This window comes from Danio rerio, chromosome 12 (genome assembly GCF_049306965.1).
Source record: "Danio rerio strain Tuebingen ecotype United States chromosome 12, GRCz12tu, whole genome shotgun sequence".
NCBI lineage: Eukaryota > Metazoa > Chordata > Actinopteri > Cypriniformes > Danionidae > Danio > Danio rerio.
The window spans coordinates 30,610,001-30,631,503 of NC_133187.1; the positions used below are offsets into that span (position 1 = coordinate 30,610,001).

A 21,503-nucleotide genomic window follows, 5' to 3' on the forward strand; every position below is an offset into this window, starting at 1 on the left:
ATACTGATGCACATGCAATTTCTTTATCAATTATATGAACTTCTGCATAGTAACGGAGCAAAAGCTGTAAAAGCTTCTTCTTGAGGAAGGCGGGAATTGCAGTTAATTAGCATTTAAAGAGACACATACAAAATAAAGTGTAATATGGATGTATTTTATCTCAAACTACACTAACATATTGTAGCACACATGAGACTTGTAAACCGGGTATATTACATGTCCTTTAAAACAGAAGACTTTATATTTCAATAAAACCAAAACACTATTCTGTTATAGTAATCAATCATCATCATCAGGCCTACAGGTTGATGTCTGTAAGGATAGGAGTGTCACCTTTGGTCAGGGCGCAGGCGTGTGTCTGTAGGGGGCAGCAGGGGCTTGAGTTCAGGCACCAGCTCATTCATTTCCATTGCAAAGCTTGAGAAGCCATAGTAGAGCAAGTAGTTCTTTGGCTGTGGATCTGTAAGGAAAAACGATTTTCCATTTATCTGTAGAATGATACATTTTTTGAAGGTCCTGTTCTAATTCGAAATAATTTGTATTAAAGATAATTGGGTAAAAACAGCAGTTCATGGTGGCTTTAAAAGAAGAGTTTGGACCTGACGAATCATTGCTTTCTAAAACTTATTTTTCAACATCAACAACAAAACAAAAACTATCGATCAGCAAAGTGTCATTAATAAGACTTTTTACCTTTAATTCAATAGGTGCTCCCAAATCGTATACTTATGCAATTTATGCCAAGTTATCTATTTTGTAGGATAAATAGTAAATGTGCAAAAGAGCATAAGTAGTGCATTCACACTAAAATATTCAGTTTATTCTCAAAAGTTTACTTTAAACACCCAGATGATTTTACTCATTCGACCGCCAAACAGAAGTGTGGAATGTTGGCTAGTTCATGCATTCAACAGTTGCAGATTTGCTCACATAGCTGAAGGGGTGAAGCTATCAGGCTCTACTTTTTTAGATTGGGAAAGCAAATTTCTCCTCATTGAGGGATCACACCGCCTTCTGATGGTGAATGCGGTCGTACTCATGACAGGTACTGATTGGCAGTTTGGTCTATTATCTCACTATTTGCTAAAGTGCTAAACATTGTCTGAGAAATGGTTTGAATTTCTATCAAGTAAAACAATTTTGTTCCATTTGTCTGACGCACATTCTTTCTTATGACTTTATGATTATTAATAATGTTGAATGTGTGTTTAAGGGCCACGCCAACACACCTGCCTGGAAGTTTCTAGCATACCTAGAAAGAGCTTGATTAGCTGGTTCAGGTGTGTTGAATTGGAGTTGGAACTGAAATATGCAGGCAAGAGCCCTACAGGACCAGGTTTGTACACCCCTGGCCTAGATTATATGATGACCTTAGTGTCATCCCTCATTGCTTTCTGTATGCCAAGTTATTTGTCCTCAGGAACTTCAGGTCATTTCAAGGTCACCGAGACCTCTCATGTGGAACTGGACGCATGATGTTACTTGAACAGATGTTAACTAGATGTGAATTTTACTGTTTGGAAGAATGAAATCTTTAAAATGATTCTGGTATAAGAGAAGCTGTCTTGGTATAAGTCTGCTGTGTTTATTCTTTTAGTTTTGATAAGATGGCTGAGAGCATAGGAAATCTCAGTCTTGAGAATACAGTTCTGTTATTATCTACTGTATTCTTTTGTCAATCATACTTACAGGTCTGAGGTTGGCTCTCCATAATATCTTGGAAAATAATATAAGCCCACCTCTGTGTACCTATTTGGAAATTGTCTATCTGTGTTTTAACACATACATACATTACCCTGTGTATCATCGGCAAAATAGTTAGATTGTAAATAGAGTGGCTGAAGTTGGCTTCTTCTGATAAAACTGTAAACTATCTTCAGTAAACTTCTTTGATTAAATCTCTGACTCCGGATCATCTTCACACTGACACACTGCCCATTTTTGGGTAACAACTCCTCGTCCACAACAGTGCATATTAAATATTGTGTCATTTGGGATGCAACTTATGTGTTTGTTTTATTTCTCTACAACTAACTGTGATGTTTTCAGAAATTGCTAGTAAATTTCAGTTTTCCTCATTTTATTTCAGTGTACTTACTTGGCTTCCAGATGCACTGTGGAACGGGTAGTGTCTCACAGAAGATTCCTTCATGCCAAAAGCCACCAAACCGATGAATAACATTCCCAGTTTGGTCAAGAACTTGACCCTGCACTTGATTTCTGGCTGCATCTGCACCCCAATAACGTGACTGAGAGAGGAATAAAAACAGATTTTTTGCATTTGTTAAGAGACTTAATGTAAAAATAGGGACTTATAAACAACATTTTATGAGCAGCAAGTTTTTAAATCACTATATTTAGTCCACATTTCAAAATGTACAGATAAGCAAGCTTCTTTATTTTTATATAAATATATTGATTACAATGAACGTCAATTAAACATTATTTCACCCATATTTCATTTACCACAAGTCATTTTAAACATATAACAAATAAACATTTAAATTAATAAGTTCTTCAAACTAAAATGGCTTCAGTAAATTTGATGTATAAATACATTTGATTCGTATAAAAAAAAAATTTTTACTCACCTTGACAAATGTGATCTTACAGGTGCAGACGGAGCTGTTTAGGTTTTGAATAATGACTTCCCCATAATGCTCGAGGTATCGCTGCTGACTCAGGACATTGTGAATGCATGTCACCACTTTGTTCCACTCATAGTGATCCCCATATCTAAAAGCACAGTTTGTGACAGGCCGATCAGAATACTGCTTAAACGCTATAATTAAAAATATTTTTTTTAAAAAGCATCAATGCCAGAGATACTTGCTTTTTTAGAGTCACGTTCACCATCCCTGTTGGCATGATCTCCAAAGATTTGCCCCAAAATTTGTTCTTCCATCTCTGGTCTGCATTCAGGAAATAAAGAAGGAAAAAGTTAAAGGAATGAGATTTAAATTCAGACATGCAACACATAATGATCACACCGGCTGTAAAACATACCCTGCCAGAAGCTGAAATTGTCAGAGTCTGCATGGCATGCAGATATAGGTGGGTGATGGGAAACCTGAGGGAAACACACACAAATAATGTGTAAACAACTGTTTTATAGCAAACGTATCTGATGTATGATTAGTAGTGTAGATCATATACCTGTTCGCTAATATACCGGAATCCTCTGTCTTCTCTGATACACTCAAAAGTCTCTCCCAGCACTGGGTTAAATGGTTTGTAACGGTTGCGGAACTGAGCCGTGGCATAGCCAGATATAGCAAAAGCAGCAATATAAACCTTTACAGAGACAAATGTTTGCGGTCAGTAAATGGATTTGGAGTCAGTACTTCATTTAGTAACTAAGAAAAGATGCATTCAATTGATTATAATTGACAGAAAAACATAATAATGATACTAGAATATAAGCAGCAAATGTATACAGGAGTCAACATTTGAAGTGCATCATCACCTTTTAAAGTTGTCCCAAAACTATTGATCAACACCCATTCTAGTCCCAGGATAATTTTGAAAAACATTTTTTAATTGACTTCAAATGTTAACTACTATACATGTGCAACAATTCAGACTTCTCACTGTTCAGTTTGGTTTTAGGTCATGCTTTCGGATTATGATACGTTCAGTAAAAAAAAAAAAAAAACTTGTGCTTTTGAATATGCTTTCATTCAGATATTCAGATAAGCACTTCTCAGATCTTCAGTGGTAGTCACATGTGCGGTTATATCACTTTTATTTTGCTCAACACTAAAACTATTAGTTATGACCGATTATTAGATCTACCTTTACAACTTGGGCATTAAATCGGTTATGTATTGTGCTACATCTTATTCCTGCTCTCTGTGTTTTTAATGTTAATCAAACAAAAAAAGTTTATTAAATCACTCTTGAACTTAATAGCTAGCTAGCTAGCTTATATACAGTATAAAGAGTTATTTGATTATATTTTTAAATTTATGTAACTGACAACTACTGTACATGAAACACCTGAAAAGCAGTTTAATGTTATCTTTGCTATATTGTTTTCATTTTGCATTGGGTTTTGCTTTTTCTTTCATTTTTATTTGACAGTGCTTCTTTACTGAACATATCACATAGCGAATGGTACCGAAACCATGACTTAAAAACCAAAATATGAGAAGTCTGTATTGCTATGCACACAATTTTAAATCAAAGTAAAATGTCCGTTTTAATGATTCTAATTCCTTTTGTGAAAATAAAATGTTAAAATATGAGTAAAAAAGTCCCATGGTTATTCAATGTGACCTTTATTTTAACAGATTTAGGATTTTGGGTTGAAAGATGTAAGACGTAAAATGTAAAAGATGTAACCACAAGTTTAAACATACTATATGTTTGAAGAAATAATAGAATTATCAATTAGATCCGTATAAATTTACTTTAAAAAATGTTTGAGGTCAGCTTGAATAATTTTTATATAACATTTTTATTCAGAAAACATGCATTAAATTAATCAAAAGTGTAAAATATTTACGTTGCTTACAAATATTTATGTAGCTTTTATTTTATTAAAAAAAACTGTTAAAAATCAACAAATCTTGGTGTCTTCAAAAACAAGCGCAAGTATATTCAATGCTTTTTTTTAAAGAGCAGGGTTTTAGAATACACATTTAAGAATATAATCATTTACTTTTGTCTTATTACATTAGACCCTTTTATAAAATAATTTTTGTACATGTAATCTGATGTGGGTGTCGTCTCTTTGAAAGTGTAGATCTTCTATTATGCTCACCATCCTCTGGAAGGGGTCATCAGTGTGATTGGCAGTGTCCAGCAGGTCTGAATATTCCAGCTCCTCACAGAGTCTCTGCAGCAAACACACAGGCTCATTCAGAGCTGCTGGCATGGAGACCCGGGACAGATCCTTCCCGATGTTGTTGTAAAGAATCGTCATCAGACCCACATGGCTGTTGTCAGGACAAACCGCAGGCAGAGTCGTGCGCCGTCCAGTGCTCTTGATGGTGTTCGGTTTTGCTGCTGCTTTCGAAAGGCTGGCTCGATATTTGCGAGATGCCATTGCTGTTCAATTGATAAGAAAAAGTTAATGGTGTTACAAAGAATTTAATGCAAAACTTTGAGGTTGGTACAGAATTTAGATCTTGTCATTTGTGTTTGTATTTTTCATTTTAAATATTGTTTAATATTTCCCGAAAAAATATTTTAAGGTAATGACACCAAATTTTTGGTCTGTGGTCTCCTCACACTGACCACACCATAAACATTTAGTGACAGAGGCACCTATGGTTCAAAAATTTTAAGACATTTATTAAAACTTAAAAATTTGGGAATAACTTTTGACTGCATATGCTTATTTTGATGAAATATTAAAGATCAAATAATTCCTTGGGTCAAGCCGACAACACTGATATCAATTATGCCATCATCTGCTAAACTTCCTGTCTACCATTTTGATTTTGTTGAAGTCATTTTTTTAACTCCTAGACTGTTGGTCCAATCTTTAGACCATGTAGACCAAAAGTTATGGCAATCATGTCGATAGATGAAACTGTTGTCATTTAGCATATGCGCAAACTTTATGTAATGCTGTAAGATGACATTACAGGCTGAATCACTGCAATGATTTGAAGTATTGAAACCAAACTTATTATGCGTGATCTAGACCTGACTTTAAACAAACTATGTCAGTCTGAGCCACCTTCTGGGTAAAACTGACAAACAATTAAAATAGATCAATAGAAAACATACAAAATTATCTAATAACTTTAGAATAGGTTTGTCTATTGTCATGCGACTGGTCTTGCAGATTCCTTGTATCTTACAGAGAACACTGATATAATTTATTCCCTAATTGACACGACTTCCTGTCTACCATCTTGAATTAGTAAAAAAAAAAAAAAAACTGTTTTTCTGAACTCTCCATAGATTGTTAGCCTAATTTCCACCAAATTTGCCTCAGACCATGCTGCATTATATTTTATACTATTTTACTGATTTATCATTATATATACACACGCACTATTATAATATATTTAATAACATATTTTAACATTTCAATTATTCATGCTTAAGGTGTAGTTAAATGAATTTCCACTAACCATGAGCCTCATAGGGCTCTGAATTACTGGATCCATCACTCAGACCAGACTCATCAGACATTTCAGAGGAGCTGGCACACTTCAGCTCATCACACGCGTCAAAATACTCTGCCACCGAATCTGCAATCGATGGTGCACGAAAAGATGAACAGCGGCTGGAGACAGACTGAGAAAAACACAGATAAACACGTTGAGTTACAAACTGTTCACTTAATTCCATGACAACACTAACAAATCTGAAAGATGACAAACAAAAGAGCCTTTTAGTCAAATAAAGCAGCTGAAACCCAATTAACCTGTAAAGAAAAGGAAATGGGAACAGAATGGATTATGGGTGGAAAGAGACACACCTTCCTTTGTTCCACAGTGCGAAAGGAGTCGTCCGAGGAGTTGGAAGATATGGAGAGTTTGTGGATTTTGGTATGACGGGAATTAACATCTAACTGGAGATACACACATACACATACACACACACACACAAAGAAAACTATGTAGCAAAGCAAAACAAGTAATGCACTAAAAACTATAAAGCACTAGACTATTATGGCAGAAGTTCTCAACTCAGTGATTTGTCAATTTCTATTTGATAATTTTTCATGTGTGCTTTGATCAGATAATAATAATAATAATAATAATAATAATAATAATAATAATTATTATTATTATTATTATTATTATTATTATTATTATTATTATTATTATTATTACTACAGAAAATTATACCAGAAATATGGTCTAAAAACAAACTAAACATTTCAAGCTAGTTTTGCATGTCTGTGTGAATGAAGGGCGTTGCTTTTTGACTACATTCCAGTCCAATTTTTATGCCTTTCACTCCATCTCATTTCCTTTAAATATACATCATTAATTAAGTTACACAAGTGTCCACTACTGGCTGGAAGAACTAAATGGCTTTAAAAGGAATGCCCCATACATGTCCCAGCATTTAGGAAATTCACCGTTGTGATGGCTTCAGGTGTCCACTCCAGCACCTATAAATCCCAGAATGCAATATGATTGCAACTACTTGCTCCCTCTAGCAAAATCACAGGATCGAGATAAATTCCCACATTCACATGATGTGCAGGTGGAATGCACTTTAAAATGGCGGCGAGGAAGTGAGTGTGTCTAAAAGTGGACTGGAATGCAGCTATAGATGATCAAGCTTCATGACAAAACTGTCAACATAAAAGACTAGTTTAACTTGAATTTATTATGACAGAAACTGATCTCTATTGTATATTAGTATGGATTTGTTAAATGTAAAAAGAAAATGAATATATTTAAAACTTAATAATAATTAATTGAAATTGTCTTCCTTGTTTTAATTTATAATAAGTAATTTGAGAAATATAACAACATATTTCATGAAATTATGAAAGTAATTAAATAATTAAACAAACTTTGACCATTAAATTAAAGTCTATGAAAATAAAAATAAAAAAGTGTTACTAAGCTAAAAAAGTATTGAATAAATAAATAAATAAATAAATAAATAAATAAATAAATAAATGATAAACTGATTAGTCTGGAAAAAATGTAAATAATTGTTTTCAGAAACAGTAAGTCAAAATGAATAAATTTTTTCTGGTAAAAAAAGCTAAATAATCTGCTAATTGGTTAAGTAAAAAAATAATTATTTCAAAATGAAAACAAGACACTTAATTTGACAAATTATTTCTGAAAACAAAAGATTATTTGCTTACTCATCTAAAAAAAAGCCTTTTTATACATTTGGACTTCAAACATGAAAAAAAAACTCTAAAGTAAGAAAACAATCTTTGCAGTGTATGACTAATTATTATTACACATTATTGGATTAAAGTTGATTAGATGACAATCCAGTGTGTTGTGTCATTACAATCTATTAAATCATTTAAACTAAAACAGGAGCTAGTTTGATTCTTTACAGCAGATTAAACAAGAAAAGCTGTAGTAAATTTACTCTTTGCATGCATTCAGGGGATTTCTATGGGCATTTCCCTAAGCAACAGAAGTCCTTCTCACCTCGGCTAGACTGCAGAGGTTGTTGAGCTGGGCAGAGGTGTTCTGGTGAAGGTCTCTGCCGGACCAGGTGTCCCGCAGTCGTTGGCGCTCCTGAGCGAGAGCCTCATGTGCAGTTCGCAGAGAGGCATGAACTAAAAAGAAAAGACAACCATCTGACCCTCAGTCTTCATTCAATCTAACGCACCAAGCAGGACAAACCAGTTTTAAAGGGATAGATCACCCAAAAATGAAAACTATGTCAGCGTTTACTGCTCTGTCATTTGCTTAAAACCTGTTTGAGTTTCTTTCTTTTGTTGAACACATATGAAAATGTTTTATTGAAACCCATTGACTTCCCTATAAAATATTTCCAACTATTGAAGTCAATGGCAACAAATTTCCAACATTCTTCAAAATATTTGAACTCAAATGGTTAGGAACCACTTCAGGGTGACGACAACTATTCCTTTTTCTCATCTTGTTTTTTGATTGCATGCATGCACGCACACACACACACACACACACACACACACACACACACACACACACACACACACACGCACACACGCACACAGAATTACTGCATGACTCTCTGACCTTTCAGTGACATCGAGCAGATGTCCTGGTGGAGTTTCTTGCTCTCGGGTGAGGTGGAGGCTGGCGAGTTTGCCGGAGTGCTGACATAATCGGGAATGGAGGGAACAGAGGTTCCCAAAAGGGATGAACTGTTCAGCTGGCTTGATGATAACTGTGTTAATATGTTGGCAAGAAAGAAAAATGAGGGAGGACTGTAATTCTAACAATTATGTAAAGCTTGTAACAATTAGAAGCTACTATACATTTACAAGGAACTAAAGGCATATTCACACCAAGAACAATAACTGTAAATGTACAGACACTATTTTTGTAAAAATGGATTAGTTGTGGCGTGGATTTTGCCATCATTTCAAATTTACAATTCCTTTTAAGAATGTATCTTCACCGTTACAGTTATTGGTGTGCAGAGGTCTTAAAGCACCACTATACTGTATCCAGCATCATTCAAACCTTTTCAATAACAAAAACTAGAAAAGGTTTTAAGGTGAAATTAACACTTATTTATCAAGGATGCATTTTTTTAACAAATGCAGTGCTTTCACTTTCTATTCATTAAAGAAAAACAATTATAATAATTTCCACAACATTGTTTAGCAACATGATAGTTTTCAACATTGACAAAATAGATTTGCTGTTTTTAAAAGTAGCAATTCAACATACTAGAAATATTTCTCAAAGATCATGTGGCACTAATGATTCCTAAAAATACAGCGGTCACAGAAGAAATACATTACATTTTAAATACAGTTTAAAATAGCTTTTTATTTTAATGTAATAATAGTTTTCAATAACATTTTACAGCAACTTGGATCAAATAAATGCAGACTTGGGAGAATAAGATGCTTACCGCCCCCAAACATTTGAATGATAGTGCACAATATGCAAAATGCAATAGCGTCAAATGGTTGAATGCATTAGCAACCTGATATATAATATATTTTAAATTACAGGAAATGTGTGTTGTGCTGACTTACCGATTTAGTAATCCCACGAAAAGGCTTCATGTAAAAAAGCAGTTGACTAAATTACTGGGGGGTTTGAAGCTCTAATGCTTACTACACATCAACACAACACAAATGCCTGTCTACTGTATTTCAAATAAAATACAGAGATTTTTAGGGATGACACTGCACATTATGGAACATGGAATGAAATTCCATAACACTTTCCAAACATGGAATAATCCCAATGAGAGGGCAATCCCTGTGGACAAAGATTAAAATTGCTTCCAAGACTTTATCTAAGATGTCCTAATACAAGTAAAGAAAAAATGAGCAGTCTCACCATTCCAAGACCCTCAACTCGGGAGAGTGTGCGCGAGTGACCAAAAATCTTGGCGGATTTCTTTTTGGGTTTGTCAAGAGAAAGATTCTGTGGATCAAACAGATGTATGACTGTTTTATATATGCTCTAGACCAATCTTATATGTATATAATCAGGGGCGGAGTTAGAGTGTAGCTTGGGGTGCAACCCACTCATAACCCCTACCCTCTCCTCGGTTTCATCCGTGACCCCCCACCAGTTTCGATATTCACCCCGAAGTAACTGCCGGCCCATGCTTGGCCACCCCAATAAAAAATCCCTGCCTCCCTGTGTCCAATTTAAAAAAAATTTGATAGTCATAAAAACATGGGAAAAAATCCTTGACTTTCCATACCTTGGTATAGAAAAAAAACTTAACTAGTTATACTATTACTAGTTTAAGTTTTAAAACTTAAAACTAGTTATCGTCTCTTGCCTAATAGTTATATTTTGTTTTTCAGCTAAGCATCCACACAATTGTAATTGTAAAATGTTGTCAATTTGCACAATACTAGCCAGAAGATTGATATAGTTTAAATCAGGGTGCGTATTAAACATTGACAAGCAGGGGGGGGTCAACTTTTTTGGTAGTAGTTTGGTAATGCATGCTTCAGTGAATAAAATTTATGAATGTATTTAAATGACATCTCATCTATTATTAAAATTGGTATGTTTTTAGTGTTGAGGGAAATTTAGTGACTATTTTAGAGGTTACTCTCTGAAAACTATACAAATTATGCCTAATTTTTCTTTTTCTTTTTAAGGCAACATGCAGATAAAAACAGCTATTTTACAAAAAAAATGTTTTGTGAATACTCAGGATGTGCTTCAGTGCTCTAGAACTGCCAGTTTAAGACTGTTGAATCATATTTTTTCTATTGATTGGCACAATTATGCATTCCCAATGGTATGAATCGATATGGGGGGGTGTCAAATGTATATTTATATTATACATTTTTAATCAATAAAATTTAAGATATAAATCAGAGATCAGAAAAAGCTAATTCTTACTATTAACAGGCTAACCTGACTCATCTTGTTTTGATGTCCTTCAGGGAGGATCAAGCGTTAATTAGGGTGGTCAATCCCCCCAAACCCCGCTGTAATTCACACCGTGGTTTAAATGGAAAAAACCTTCATCCCGCATCTTTTTATTGGACCTAAATATTCTATGCCATATGGCAACCGTACTTGTCATTTGTTTAAAAATTTAAGCAGCACAGTCTCAATAAATGTACAAAATTTTTGTCATTGTTCTATTTAATTTACTTTTTTTTTTAACCTATCAGACGTAAAAGTTGGGGTATGCATGCAAGTACTTGTACTATATCCTGTTTCTGTGAAATTCTGCTCATTGCATACAATAAAACCTAACATGAATAGACCTTGTTCAAACTTTACTTAAGAGTCATTAGAGCAGGGGTGCCCAAACTTCTTTGTATAAAGGACCATAATCCAAATATCATATAGAGCCATGGGCCGCAGGTAAATATACCAAAGTATATTACATTAAAGTAGCCATGGATAATTTCCCAATTTATTTCATAATATTTTAAAATAAAAAATTAAAACATTGCTTTAAATCATTTTAACTAATGCAGTTTAAATGCTAAGTTATTGTAATAAAACAATCACATTTATTTAACAGCTGAGTTTAATGTTGAATACACCAGTCAAGTAGAATCTGCCTTTGACTTGATTTGCTCAACAAAGCCTCTGCATTTTCAGGTGATAGTATATACACAATTAAACAATATCTGATTTATTTACATCATTTATTTGAAACATTTAATTTCAGTTAGCTTTTAACAATAAAACAAACAAACAAACAAACAAACAAATGGGCTTCATTAAATTTAAATTGACAATCTCGAATCCATCCCCATTATTTTCTCTTTCTTCTAAGGTGGGATTTTGGGCCAATTCAAAGGTCAACTTTGGCCCACGGGCCCTGGCTTGGGCATCTCTGCATTAAAGTAAAGGCTCCTTTTTTACTAACCTGCATGCTGATCATTCTCTGGAGGTCTCCGTTATAGACAGTTTGCCCCGACTCTAGAGAGTTCAACTTTTGAACCAGCCGTTGCAGCTCATTCAGCTCCATCTGACAACGTGTCAGCTCTGGAAAACAGCCCAAGTGGCATTTTAAAATCCTTTCTTTGTTCTCATGTATATTACTATTGACATTTTCTAGTGTTCAATATAACACCACAATACCTTGTCCACAAAAATCTGGTTCTTGGGTCTGAAGCCAAGCTGACACCTTCCCATTAACAGCAGGACTTACATATTGAAGATTTTCACCCATAGAAGACCCAGATGTGCCCTAGAGTTGTTCACAAGACATTTATTTGTAACTTTCATTAGCCAAATTAACTCAAAACATCTATTAGAGTGCATTTACAGATCAAGGACATAAGGTCTAATCGCTAATACCACTTGTTCTTAAATTGTGAGGACACTTTGTCCTAATCCCTGGTGATTTAGAGTGCTACAGGAAGTCACTGTAGAAGACGTATTTACTCACCATGTCCTGCATGGGACTGGTTTTGTGAGATAAATTACTGGTATGGGACAGGACCTGGAGATAGCCATTGTGAACGTGCGCAGCCTCGTTCTTTTTATACATCCTGTGGGCGCTCAGTTTGGTGACCCATATGAAATATAAATCCTGACTCTTGGCCTATAATGAAAAGTCAAATGTGTTTAGTTAACATTTTTTATCTGCATAAACATTTGTTTAAAAAGGTAATTCACCTAAAAATTTTAATTCTGTCATTTTACTAACCCATCACTTCTTCCAAACCTGCTTAAGGTACTTTCTATTGTTGAACACAAAAAACAATTATGTTTTGAAGTATGCTAAAAACTAGCAGCCATTACCCTTTATTTTGTACTATGGACGTCAATGGCTACTAATTTACAACATTGTTCAAAATACTTTTTTTAGTGTTCAGAAATGAATCAAGGTTTAGATAAATTTGAGATTGAGTAAATTATGAGTATATTATATTTTTTGGCGAAGCCAAAGTTTTTAGTATATTTTTTTATATTTTATACTTTGACTAGGTACAAATACTAAGGAAGCCATTCAGCTTCCAACCTACCTTAAAATATCTTCTTTTGTATTGAACAGGCATTGAAACAAACAGGTTTAGAACACATGAGATGAGTAAATGATGGCTGTAATTCACTTAACAGCCATCAGTGTCACTATTAACAAATGCTTCTAAATTTGACACAGTATAGCCTCTGAAAACTAATCAAGCATACTCAGTGCCAACTGTAAAATGACTTACTTTCAAATGATACAGATTGTCTCCAGCATCCAGATCTATGCGTCTCGCTTTTTTGTTTACGGACATAACTGCAAGGCTGACATCCAGTGAACCATGCATTTTCCCTCTAGAAAACTGTCGATAAAAATAAATAACGGATTGTTAAAAGAGCCCAAAACAAGTGGATGAACAAATATCACATACTCACATCATGTTGATTTTTTGTATATCGTAGAATCCCTTTATCCAATACAAAGTATCTCTGTAAGAAAGCATAACGTTAGAATCACAATGCGACAAGTGCCAGCAGAAAATGACATTGAACACCAGTTTTTCCAATACCTTATGCCAGCCTTTAAGAGGCCACTTTCTCCTTTTCATCAAGTAGCCCTCACAGATTCCTGGAGTATTTGCATCCTGAATGTTTTCAGCAGTTATGGTCAAGTCTGCTGGACAATCGTCCATTACCTCCCAGTCTTTAACGTTCTATATGAAAGAGTAAGAAGAAGGCATCATAGTTAAGCACAACAGGGCGTTTTCCTATTTTAACAAGTGTCACATGTAAGCCAAATGAACAAAATGTAACAATCAAGCTTGTTGAGACACATAAACTTGTCAGTTAGGCTTTCACACCATATGACAGTATAGTTCATAGTTCTTGAGCAACTGGTTTTGAACAGCCACAGGATAAATTCCATGTAAGTCTTCAAAGGTGTACATTTAGGGAAATTGTGTTTTTATCATTAAATATTAATATTATATTTGTAAGATATCAGTGCAGGGGTGGCCAACCCTGTTCCTGAAGAGCCACCTTCCTGCAGATTTCAGTTGTAACCCATATCAAACACACCTGCCTGTAATTATCACGTAGTGTTCAGGTCCTAATTAATTGGTTCAGGTGTGTTTGATATGGGTAGCAACTGAAATCTGCAGGAAGGTGGCTCTCCAGGAACAGGGTTGGCCAACCCTGTATTAGTGTATGTCTCAATGTCATATGAATGGGACATAAAAAAGGTGAGAGGTCACATAAAAGAAGTGAGCTGATAAGCATACACAAATGTAATACAATATTAATATTAATGTGTGTCCAGAGATGTCAAGTAGATGGTACAAACCAGACGTGAGTGGCGTGAAGATGCCGTGCTGCTGCTCCTAGAATGACTGGGTTTCTGCCAGCCGCTGGACACCTTCTCCACACCACTCATGTGGGACTGATTATGATCCACTGAGTCCATTGTGAAAGTTTGCACTTAATAGTCAAGCTCTGTGTAAATATAAGCTCTACTAGAGACTTCCTCTCATTGTCCACTAGAGCACAATATGTCTGCAAAACACAAACATTTGATTATTAGCATATGCATTATAAGAAAGGAAAACATTACTTATTAATTAGTTAGTTAGTCAAACTAGACCAGTAAGACCAGCTTTTGTTACAAACACAATTTTGAAAACTAAAAAAAAAAAAAAAAATGTAAAAATATTTTGCATGAGCCTGGGGGGAAAGCCATGTTGACAAGGGTTTTAGATGTGTGTTTTTTTCTGACTTCCATTCATCTAAATATATTGATTTAGATGCTGATATTGATATATTACTTTGGGTAAAAAAAATAATGTGCTAAATCAGAGTGTCATGGTGACAATGCATTTCCAATTAGTGTTAAGTGAAAAAACACAAAGCTTTAAAAAATGTGTAAAAGTCTAAGGTGTAAATAGTTACTGCTAAAGTAACTAGCATAATGGCTGTAAACAAATCAAAAGCAACACAGTGTCCAGGGAAAACTTATCTAATTCTGTTATCTAACAGCAGGGATCTGCCTCAGACAACACTTCCTGAGCAGGACTTAAACATTTGCCCTTTTCGAGGACACACCATTTCATCATCTCACACTTTTCACATAGCTTAACATGACCACAACAAATGTTTACAATGATGCAAATAATACACTTATAATTGCATAAGTTAAAACATGCAAAGGTGAGGCACAGAGCAAGGAAACACCTTTACTGCAATATGATAGACTACATACAGAGATTTCTAAAAAAAAAAAAAAAAAAAAAAACTTGGTTCCTCAAGATGTAAGCTGAATGGAATGTCATCAGAGAGGTGTGACAGAAACCAAACATGTTTACAAAAATTTTCTATTGTCTCATCAACTCTGACTAGCTCATACCTGCCCAATACACAAGATTGAGGCCAAACATATGAATTTGTAAACAGATGGATTAGAAGGAGAGTGATTAACTATTTGATTATATAATTGGTTATATTCATAAACAAATTGTAATAGAGAATATTCAGTCAAGAATTGGTGTATAATGTTTTAGTTTGTTGGAGGGAACATTCTGTTTTGCACAATATAAGCAGTAACGCATGCTTATGGATAGTAGCCTAACACAGTCTCTACGGGAGAGGCTTAGTGTCATTACGATAATTGGCTTTGGATGTCCCTTTTTAGCAGACATTGGCTTGAATAGATTTTCACAGTGAGCACGATGACAGGTCACAGTAAATATGATGTATAATCTCAGGAAAACGGTGTCAGGTGCACATTTAACGGATAACAATAGCACACATGTTTTAGAGAGGTTAGTCGTCATACGAAAATTACATCTTTAAAATCAAAAAAGAAGCTGCACATCGATGATTAATTCGGCTATTGCAGGTTAGCATTACGTAAAACATCATCAGGTGTGATCAAAAACAAAACGCAGAAAGACTTGCTCTGTATAACTAAAATAACATTTAATTATTAAAACCTCTACAATTTTAATTACACATAAAGGCTACTGAGATTATAAAGATTAATTTTGAGTAACGTTACTAACATAAACAGTCGCCACGTGTAAGGTCAACGTTACGCGATTAGGTTAACGTTACCTAACTTACAAGGCTCCCGCATCATACAAACACACGCTGAATTAAACAGTACAAGTGTAAACGCCAGTGTATATTAAACTCAAAATTATATTTAAACAACTACAACTAAAAACCACATATTGTTTTCCACCTAAATTTTCGACTCATTTTCACCAATTAACTAATAAATAAAAAAAATTCCAAAAAAAAAAAATTATTCCAAACACATTTTTACTACTACAAATCGCCATTGCTTCTCTAAAATTTGTCTAAAAATCTCACAAAGTTTCTGTAGACGTTGTAACTCCTGCTCTTACCTGAGGTTCCTGCTCTTGGCCAGCGTGTGGTATATTTCTAAACTGTGTGCTCCTCGCTGCGTCTGATTTTCACGTTCCCCCATTTGTACAATTGTGCGTCACTTCTAGCTACTTGGCAACCGGTTCAACCACTTTCTACTGAAACTCGGGAATGCAGTTATTCCGTGTACATACCAGAACACCGTGTGGCGAGACAGCACTCAAACTCTCCTTCACTGGTGACTGAACATCCTCCAAATCCACCATAGGCTTCAGGCCAAATCATTATCCGTATTATTGTCTTAAAAGCTGTCGGAATTACAGTCATGTAGGAGGAACTTCACTGAGAGCCAGCCTTTCAGAATACATTAAAAGCTGAAAGCACTGAGCTGCCAAATGAGACAGGATAACTTCCAAATCTACTTATTTTCAAGTGGGTAACTCCCTATTTGGGTTTTATATATTACCAAATACATTTTATTTAGAGAGAGGATTTATAAAGTTTTTTTTCCCTGAAAGATTATTGTGAACATGTCCTTAAATCAGAGAGCAGTGTTGAAATATGAAATTTCTGCAGCAAACCCAGATTTATAAAGATGAAGATGGGCTGACCTGATGAACATGGTGTGTAATCCAGAGATTAGCACTGAGGATCTATGATCACTATCTTGTTTATTTTGGCTATGTTCCCCTGGTTTTTGACTTAAACATCAGTTAAATCCCCTTTGATGTATTTACGTTTAAGGCACCAAATTGACATTGCCTAATTGATGTAAATGAAGCCAGGGGTTCTCACACTTTTCACTTCTGTTAATGGGTTTCTTCGTAAAAGTCAGTTTCTATGTAGGCTACCAAGCAAATTTGTCGTTTTAAACTTAAAATCCACTTCAATAAACATTTTTGTGACCTTTTGACATTTTATATGCATATAATGCCAAATAATTAAGGGTAGGTAGTAAAAATACATTTAATTATTATATTAACATGATTTATATATATGACTTTTAACAATTATAAAAACAATTATAAAGAATAAAGTGGCTATTATTTATATATTTTACAAAATGACACGATTCACTGAAATCATCATTAGAAAGGTAGAATTTACATCTAATTTAAATACTTTTACATCTAATTTAAATACTTTTAAATACTTTTTACTTTTTGACATGAAATACATCTAGATAAAACACTGAATATTGCCTTCAAGCAGAAATATCTACAGTAATGTATAGAAGACTTTTAAGTTCACATGCACATTTGGTCATGTTAAAGTATCAACAAACAAAACAAATTAGCTGTATTTGAGGCAAAAAATGCAAAGACATTGCAGAGGTTACATTTGCATATGTGTGGCAAAGTGCAATTCACATATTTAAGTGAATATTGTCAAGAAAGGTCACCCATACTCAAAACTCATCCTTTGCTTTTGACCCATTCAAATGCACAAACAGTGCGCATACACAAAGCTATTACTTCTAGTGCCAAGAGAACCATTAGGGGTTAGGTGCCTTGCTCAAGGGCACCGCATCTGGGTGTTGAAGATGGCCAGAGTGTGGTTCATTCACTCCCTTTATCTTCAATTCCTATCAGTAATCGTACCTGCAACGTTTGTTTACAAGTACAACTCCTAACCATTAGGCCACAACTGCCCAATACAAACATCACGTTTATTCATGTAGGAAGTCATAATGGTATATTGCTATAAATGTATACAAACAGCAGATATTATATTGAAAAAACATCCATTAACATCCTGACATGAATAAATATTACACATTTAATTGAAGACTTTTGTCAATGATTGTCCTCAATACTAAGCCGTCTCCACAATATGTACTTAAATGCAACCTGTGTGCAAATCCATACATTTTCCTCCAACTATGATACACATTACAAATGACAACTACACAACTTTAAATATTATAATTTTATTACATGCACATGATCATACAGAGCTGCTCGTCCATGTCTATATTTAAAACTCAAGCTGCGGCTTCCTGTATTGAAGCATCTTTATCTGTGTCAGCAGAGCTCTGCTGTTTGACATACTGCTGAAGGAGGGCAGAAAGATGAGCTGGATGGTGATGTAGCATTGAGACAGTCTTTGAGGTCATCATGGTTAGACCACTAACTAGTTCACCCCGGATGATGGCAATAGATGGGAGTTTGGAGTAACTGAGAATGCCTTGATACGAGAACAATGTGTTCTCTATACAAGCACCTGGAAGAAAATGTTTCAGAACGTCAGTGAGATAATACCCGTTTAAAATATCAGTATAAGTTGGTGCATATGACAAACTCACCTAACAGCACAATTTGTGGATTGTGCCTCAATGCCTGCAGCATCTCTTTAACTTTTGGCTCTTTACTAGCTAACAGGACAGTCTCGCCAAAAATTAGAGGTGACATGTTACCGTAAATGCTGCTGTTGAGGAAGGATCTTGTCACCTGCACGAAAACACAAATAAATGTCACAAGTAGTCAACTGTGGTAAGCATTACTATTACGGCTGCGAGATTAATAGAAATCGAATCACAATTTGAAACATTGCGATTAGTTATTCGCATGAAGCTGCAATATGAAATATATATTCATTCATTAATTTTCTTTTCGGCTTAGTCTATTTATTAATCTGGGGTCACCACAGCGGAATGAACCACCAACTTATCCAGCACGTTTTACACAGCGGATGCCCTTCCAGCCGCAACCCATCACTGGGAAACATTCACACACACTCATTCACACTCATACACTCCAGACAATTTAGCCAACCCAATTTGCCTATATTGCATATATGTATATATATATATATATATATATATATATATATATATATATATATATATATATATATATATATATATTCTTTTTTTTTAATCGCAATTTGTTTTCTACAAATCGCACAGTCCTAACTACTATATCTTGGCATTACCTGGTTTGGAAAGAACTTGACATTGATTGCATGTTTTTTCAGTCTGTGTTTCAAATGGATCATATCCTCTGCAGAGATGGCATTGTTTTGGGCTACAGCAATCATCTTGTACTCTTGAAACAAGTTTTCTAAGTCTTTCCTCAACATAACTGCCAGAGAGCTTTCCTGAAAAAAGAAGTTAGCATATAGCATTATAATCATAAAAGTAAATAACAAATATTATTATTACAATATTGTTCTAAAATTAAGCAAATCAATAGTGTATATGCGGAAGGTCTTTTAATTGTTTAGTAACCTGAGTCCAACGCTTTCGGTGAACTGCATGCCGTTACAAAATCGGCACATTAAAAGTTTGTTTCCTTTATAAATCTGCAATCTTCTGACTGGTTAATATATGATATAAAGTGGATCTCAGACTGTACAAGAATCACTGCATTAAATTACAGCTTATTTTACTCCAGTATTTACAGTGCTAGCCTGCTGATCCTGACGGCGTGTGCGTGGAAAAGGCTTTTCATCTCTTGTTATGCTTGAACAACTAAATGAACGCTGCAGTATATTTAACCTATTATATTTTAATAACATGACAACATCAATGCTGTAAAGGAACCATACAAAATTAAAAAGTTTATCAATATGGGAAAAAACACTAGCTGTGCATATATTCTATACATCAAGACAAGTAATTGACATGTAAAAATTGCTCATATAATACTTAAAAAATACTTTTTATAATAAAGTGAAATTAAATAATAGATTAAATTAAATGAAAATCAAACAAAAAATTTAAAATGTACTCATGGCAACTAAAATAATACAAAACATTAACATAAATAAAAAAACAACTAAAAATGAAATAAAAATAATGTAGCTAAAAAAATTAAAATATTTAAAATTAAAGATGCCTAATGGCTACATCCAGCAATAGGCTTGTTTAATAACTGTAGAAATGATGAACCTCTCCAGTTTTTTTGACTCGTGGAGCGAGAGCAGCAGGAGGAGCGGACAGTGTGGGAGGAATGTACTCGGTTACTGCCAGCAGCTTCTGCTTCTGAAAGTGAACTGGCTTTTTGTGCCGGGTGACAGCTTTGGAGCCGTGACGAACACTCTGGGTTAATGGAACCCATCCTGTAGGTTGACAGATTAAACATATTTGAGAAAGCAATGCAAAGCTAGAAAATAACAAGGCTAGAGCACAAGCATTAATACTTAAAATAATGATGACACAATTTCCTTGCGAATGTCATGATTATTATGAGGTTCTCATAACTCATAAATAATCCACAGTAGCTGCAGGAATACAGAAAGCTAAATATGGAGCGAATAACCAAACATAGTTGAGCAAACAGAGGGAGTTCAACAAACACTTCATTCACTCCAAAAATGACTTACTAATTTATTATGAGTTGAAACAACACAATTATTAGGTTTTGGAAGACAACTTAATTGTTTTGTTTAATTCACTTTATATTGTAAAATAAAACTCCTTAACGTTAACTTTATCGACTTGTGTTAGGACAACATGAAGGAATTGTGGAACCCAACATTGTATTTCTGAGGTAAGTTGGTTTTATTATATTCGCACATCCATTCAGTGACATCTTGTGACAGTCCTTATATTGTGTACCATGCTACTTGGAATATGCAGTCTGAAATCGCATGCATAGAATTCTTTTCTGAAATTATATCATTAAGGAGAAAGTACAAATGTGAGAGTATAAAACCAACTTTTATCTCAAAGCATTTTACAGTGTATGAACTGCATATTCCCTGATGCTACTAACGTTACTGTTCACAATATAGCTTCATAGGGTCTTTCAGCTCTGTATGTCATTTTCCGATAGAGTTTATAATTAAAATATTAATGGAAAATATTTGCTTGCTTTATATATTGCATAGTTAGAACATGTTGATAAATTTCAAAACTGAAATATCAATAAAACTTAATCTTACCCGCTTTCGGGAGAACCCTGCAACACAAGGTCGCTGCCATTTTGATGCGGATTTGACGTGAGCCAGGTTTGTTGTCTTGTTTTACAAAATAAAAGTTTCGTTGTTAGAAAAATGTTAAGTTTCAAAAAATAAGTAAATTTGTTTACTGTTTATTTAATTTAAGTTTACATTTTTATAAATAAATAAAAAATAATTGGTTTCATATATTTTTTT

The 21,503-nt window shown here is 34.4% G+C and overlaps 2 protein-coding genes across 25 annotated transcripts in view; both read right to left on the bottom strand.

Annotated features, from left to right (window-relative positions):
- osbpl7 (oxysterol binding protein-like 7) overlaps positions 1-16,681 on the bottom strand; it is an 18,091-nt gene extending 1,410 nt beyond the window's left edge. The window contains exons 1-21 of one of the 24 annotated variants that reach the window (XR_012387562.1): positions 16,598-16,681; positions 14,365-14,573; positions 13,592-13,735; positions 13,458-13,511; positions 13,271-13,384; positions 12,499-12,654; positions 12,189-12,297; positions 11,974-12,092; positions 9,957-10,043; positions 9,647-9,670; positions 8,673-8,823; positions 8,097-8,227; positions 6,440-6,532; positions 6,090-6,255; positions 4,766-5,052; positions 3,157-3,294; positions 3,007-3,070; positions 2,830-2,912; positions 2,592-2,736; positions 2,099-2,249; positions 334-460 (exon numbers count right to left, since the gene is read on the bottom strand). Coding sequence is in view for 14 of the 24 variants with exons in the window: in XM_073917569.1 (XP_073773670.1) it covers positions 334-460; positions 2,099-2,249; positions 2,592-2,736; positions 2,834-2,912; positions 3,007-3,070; positions 3,157-3,294; positions 4,766-5,052; positions 6,090-6,255; positions 6,440-6,532; positions 8,097-8,227; positions 8,673-8,823; positions 9,647-9,670; positions 9,957-10,043; positions 11,974-12,092; positions 12,189-12,297; positions 12,499-12,654; positions 13,271-13,384; positions 13,458-13,511; positions 13,592-13,735; positions 14,365-14,484 (2,459 nt within the window). In the remaining 10 variants the exon portion in view is untranslated. 24 annotated transcript variants of the gene reach the window in all.
- Positions 16,682-18,317: 1,636 nt separating this feature from the next.
- mrpl10 (mitochondrial ribosomal protein L10) lies at positions 18,318-21,333 on the bottom strand. The gene is given in 5 exon segments (NM_001013458.2): positions 18,318-18,626; positions 18,709-18,853; positions 19,338-19,502; positions 20,296-20,465; positions 21,291-21,333. Coding segments are annotated over 5 exon segments (759 nt in total). The 5' UTR covers positions 21,331-21,333; the 3' UTR covers positions 18,318-18,387.
- Positions 21,334-21,503: the final 170 nt, after the last annotated feature.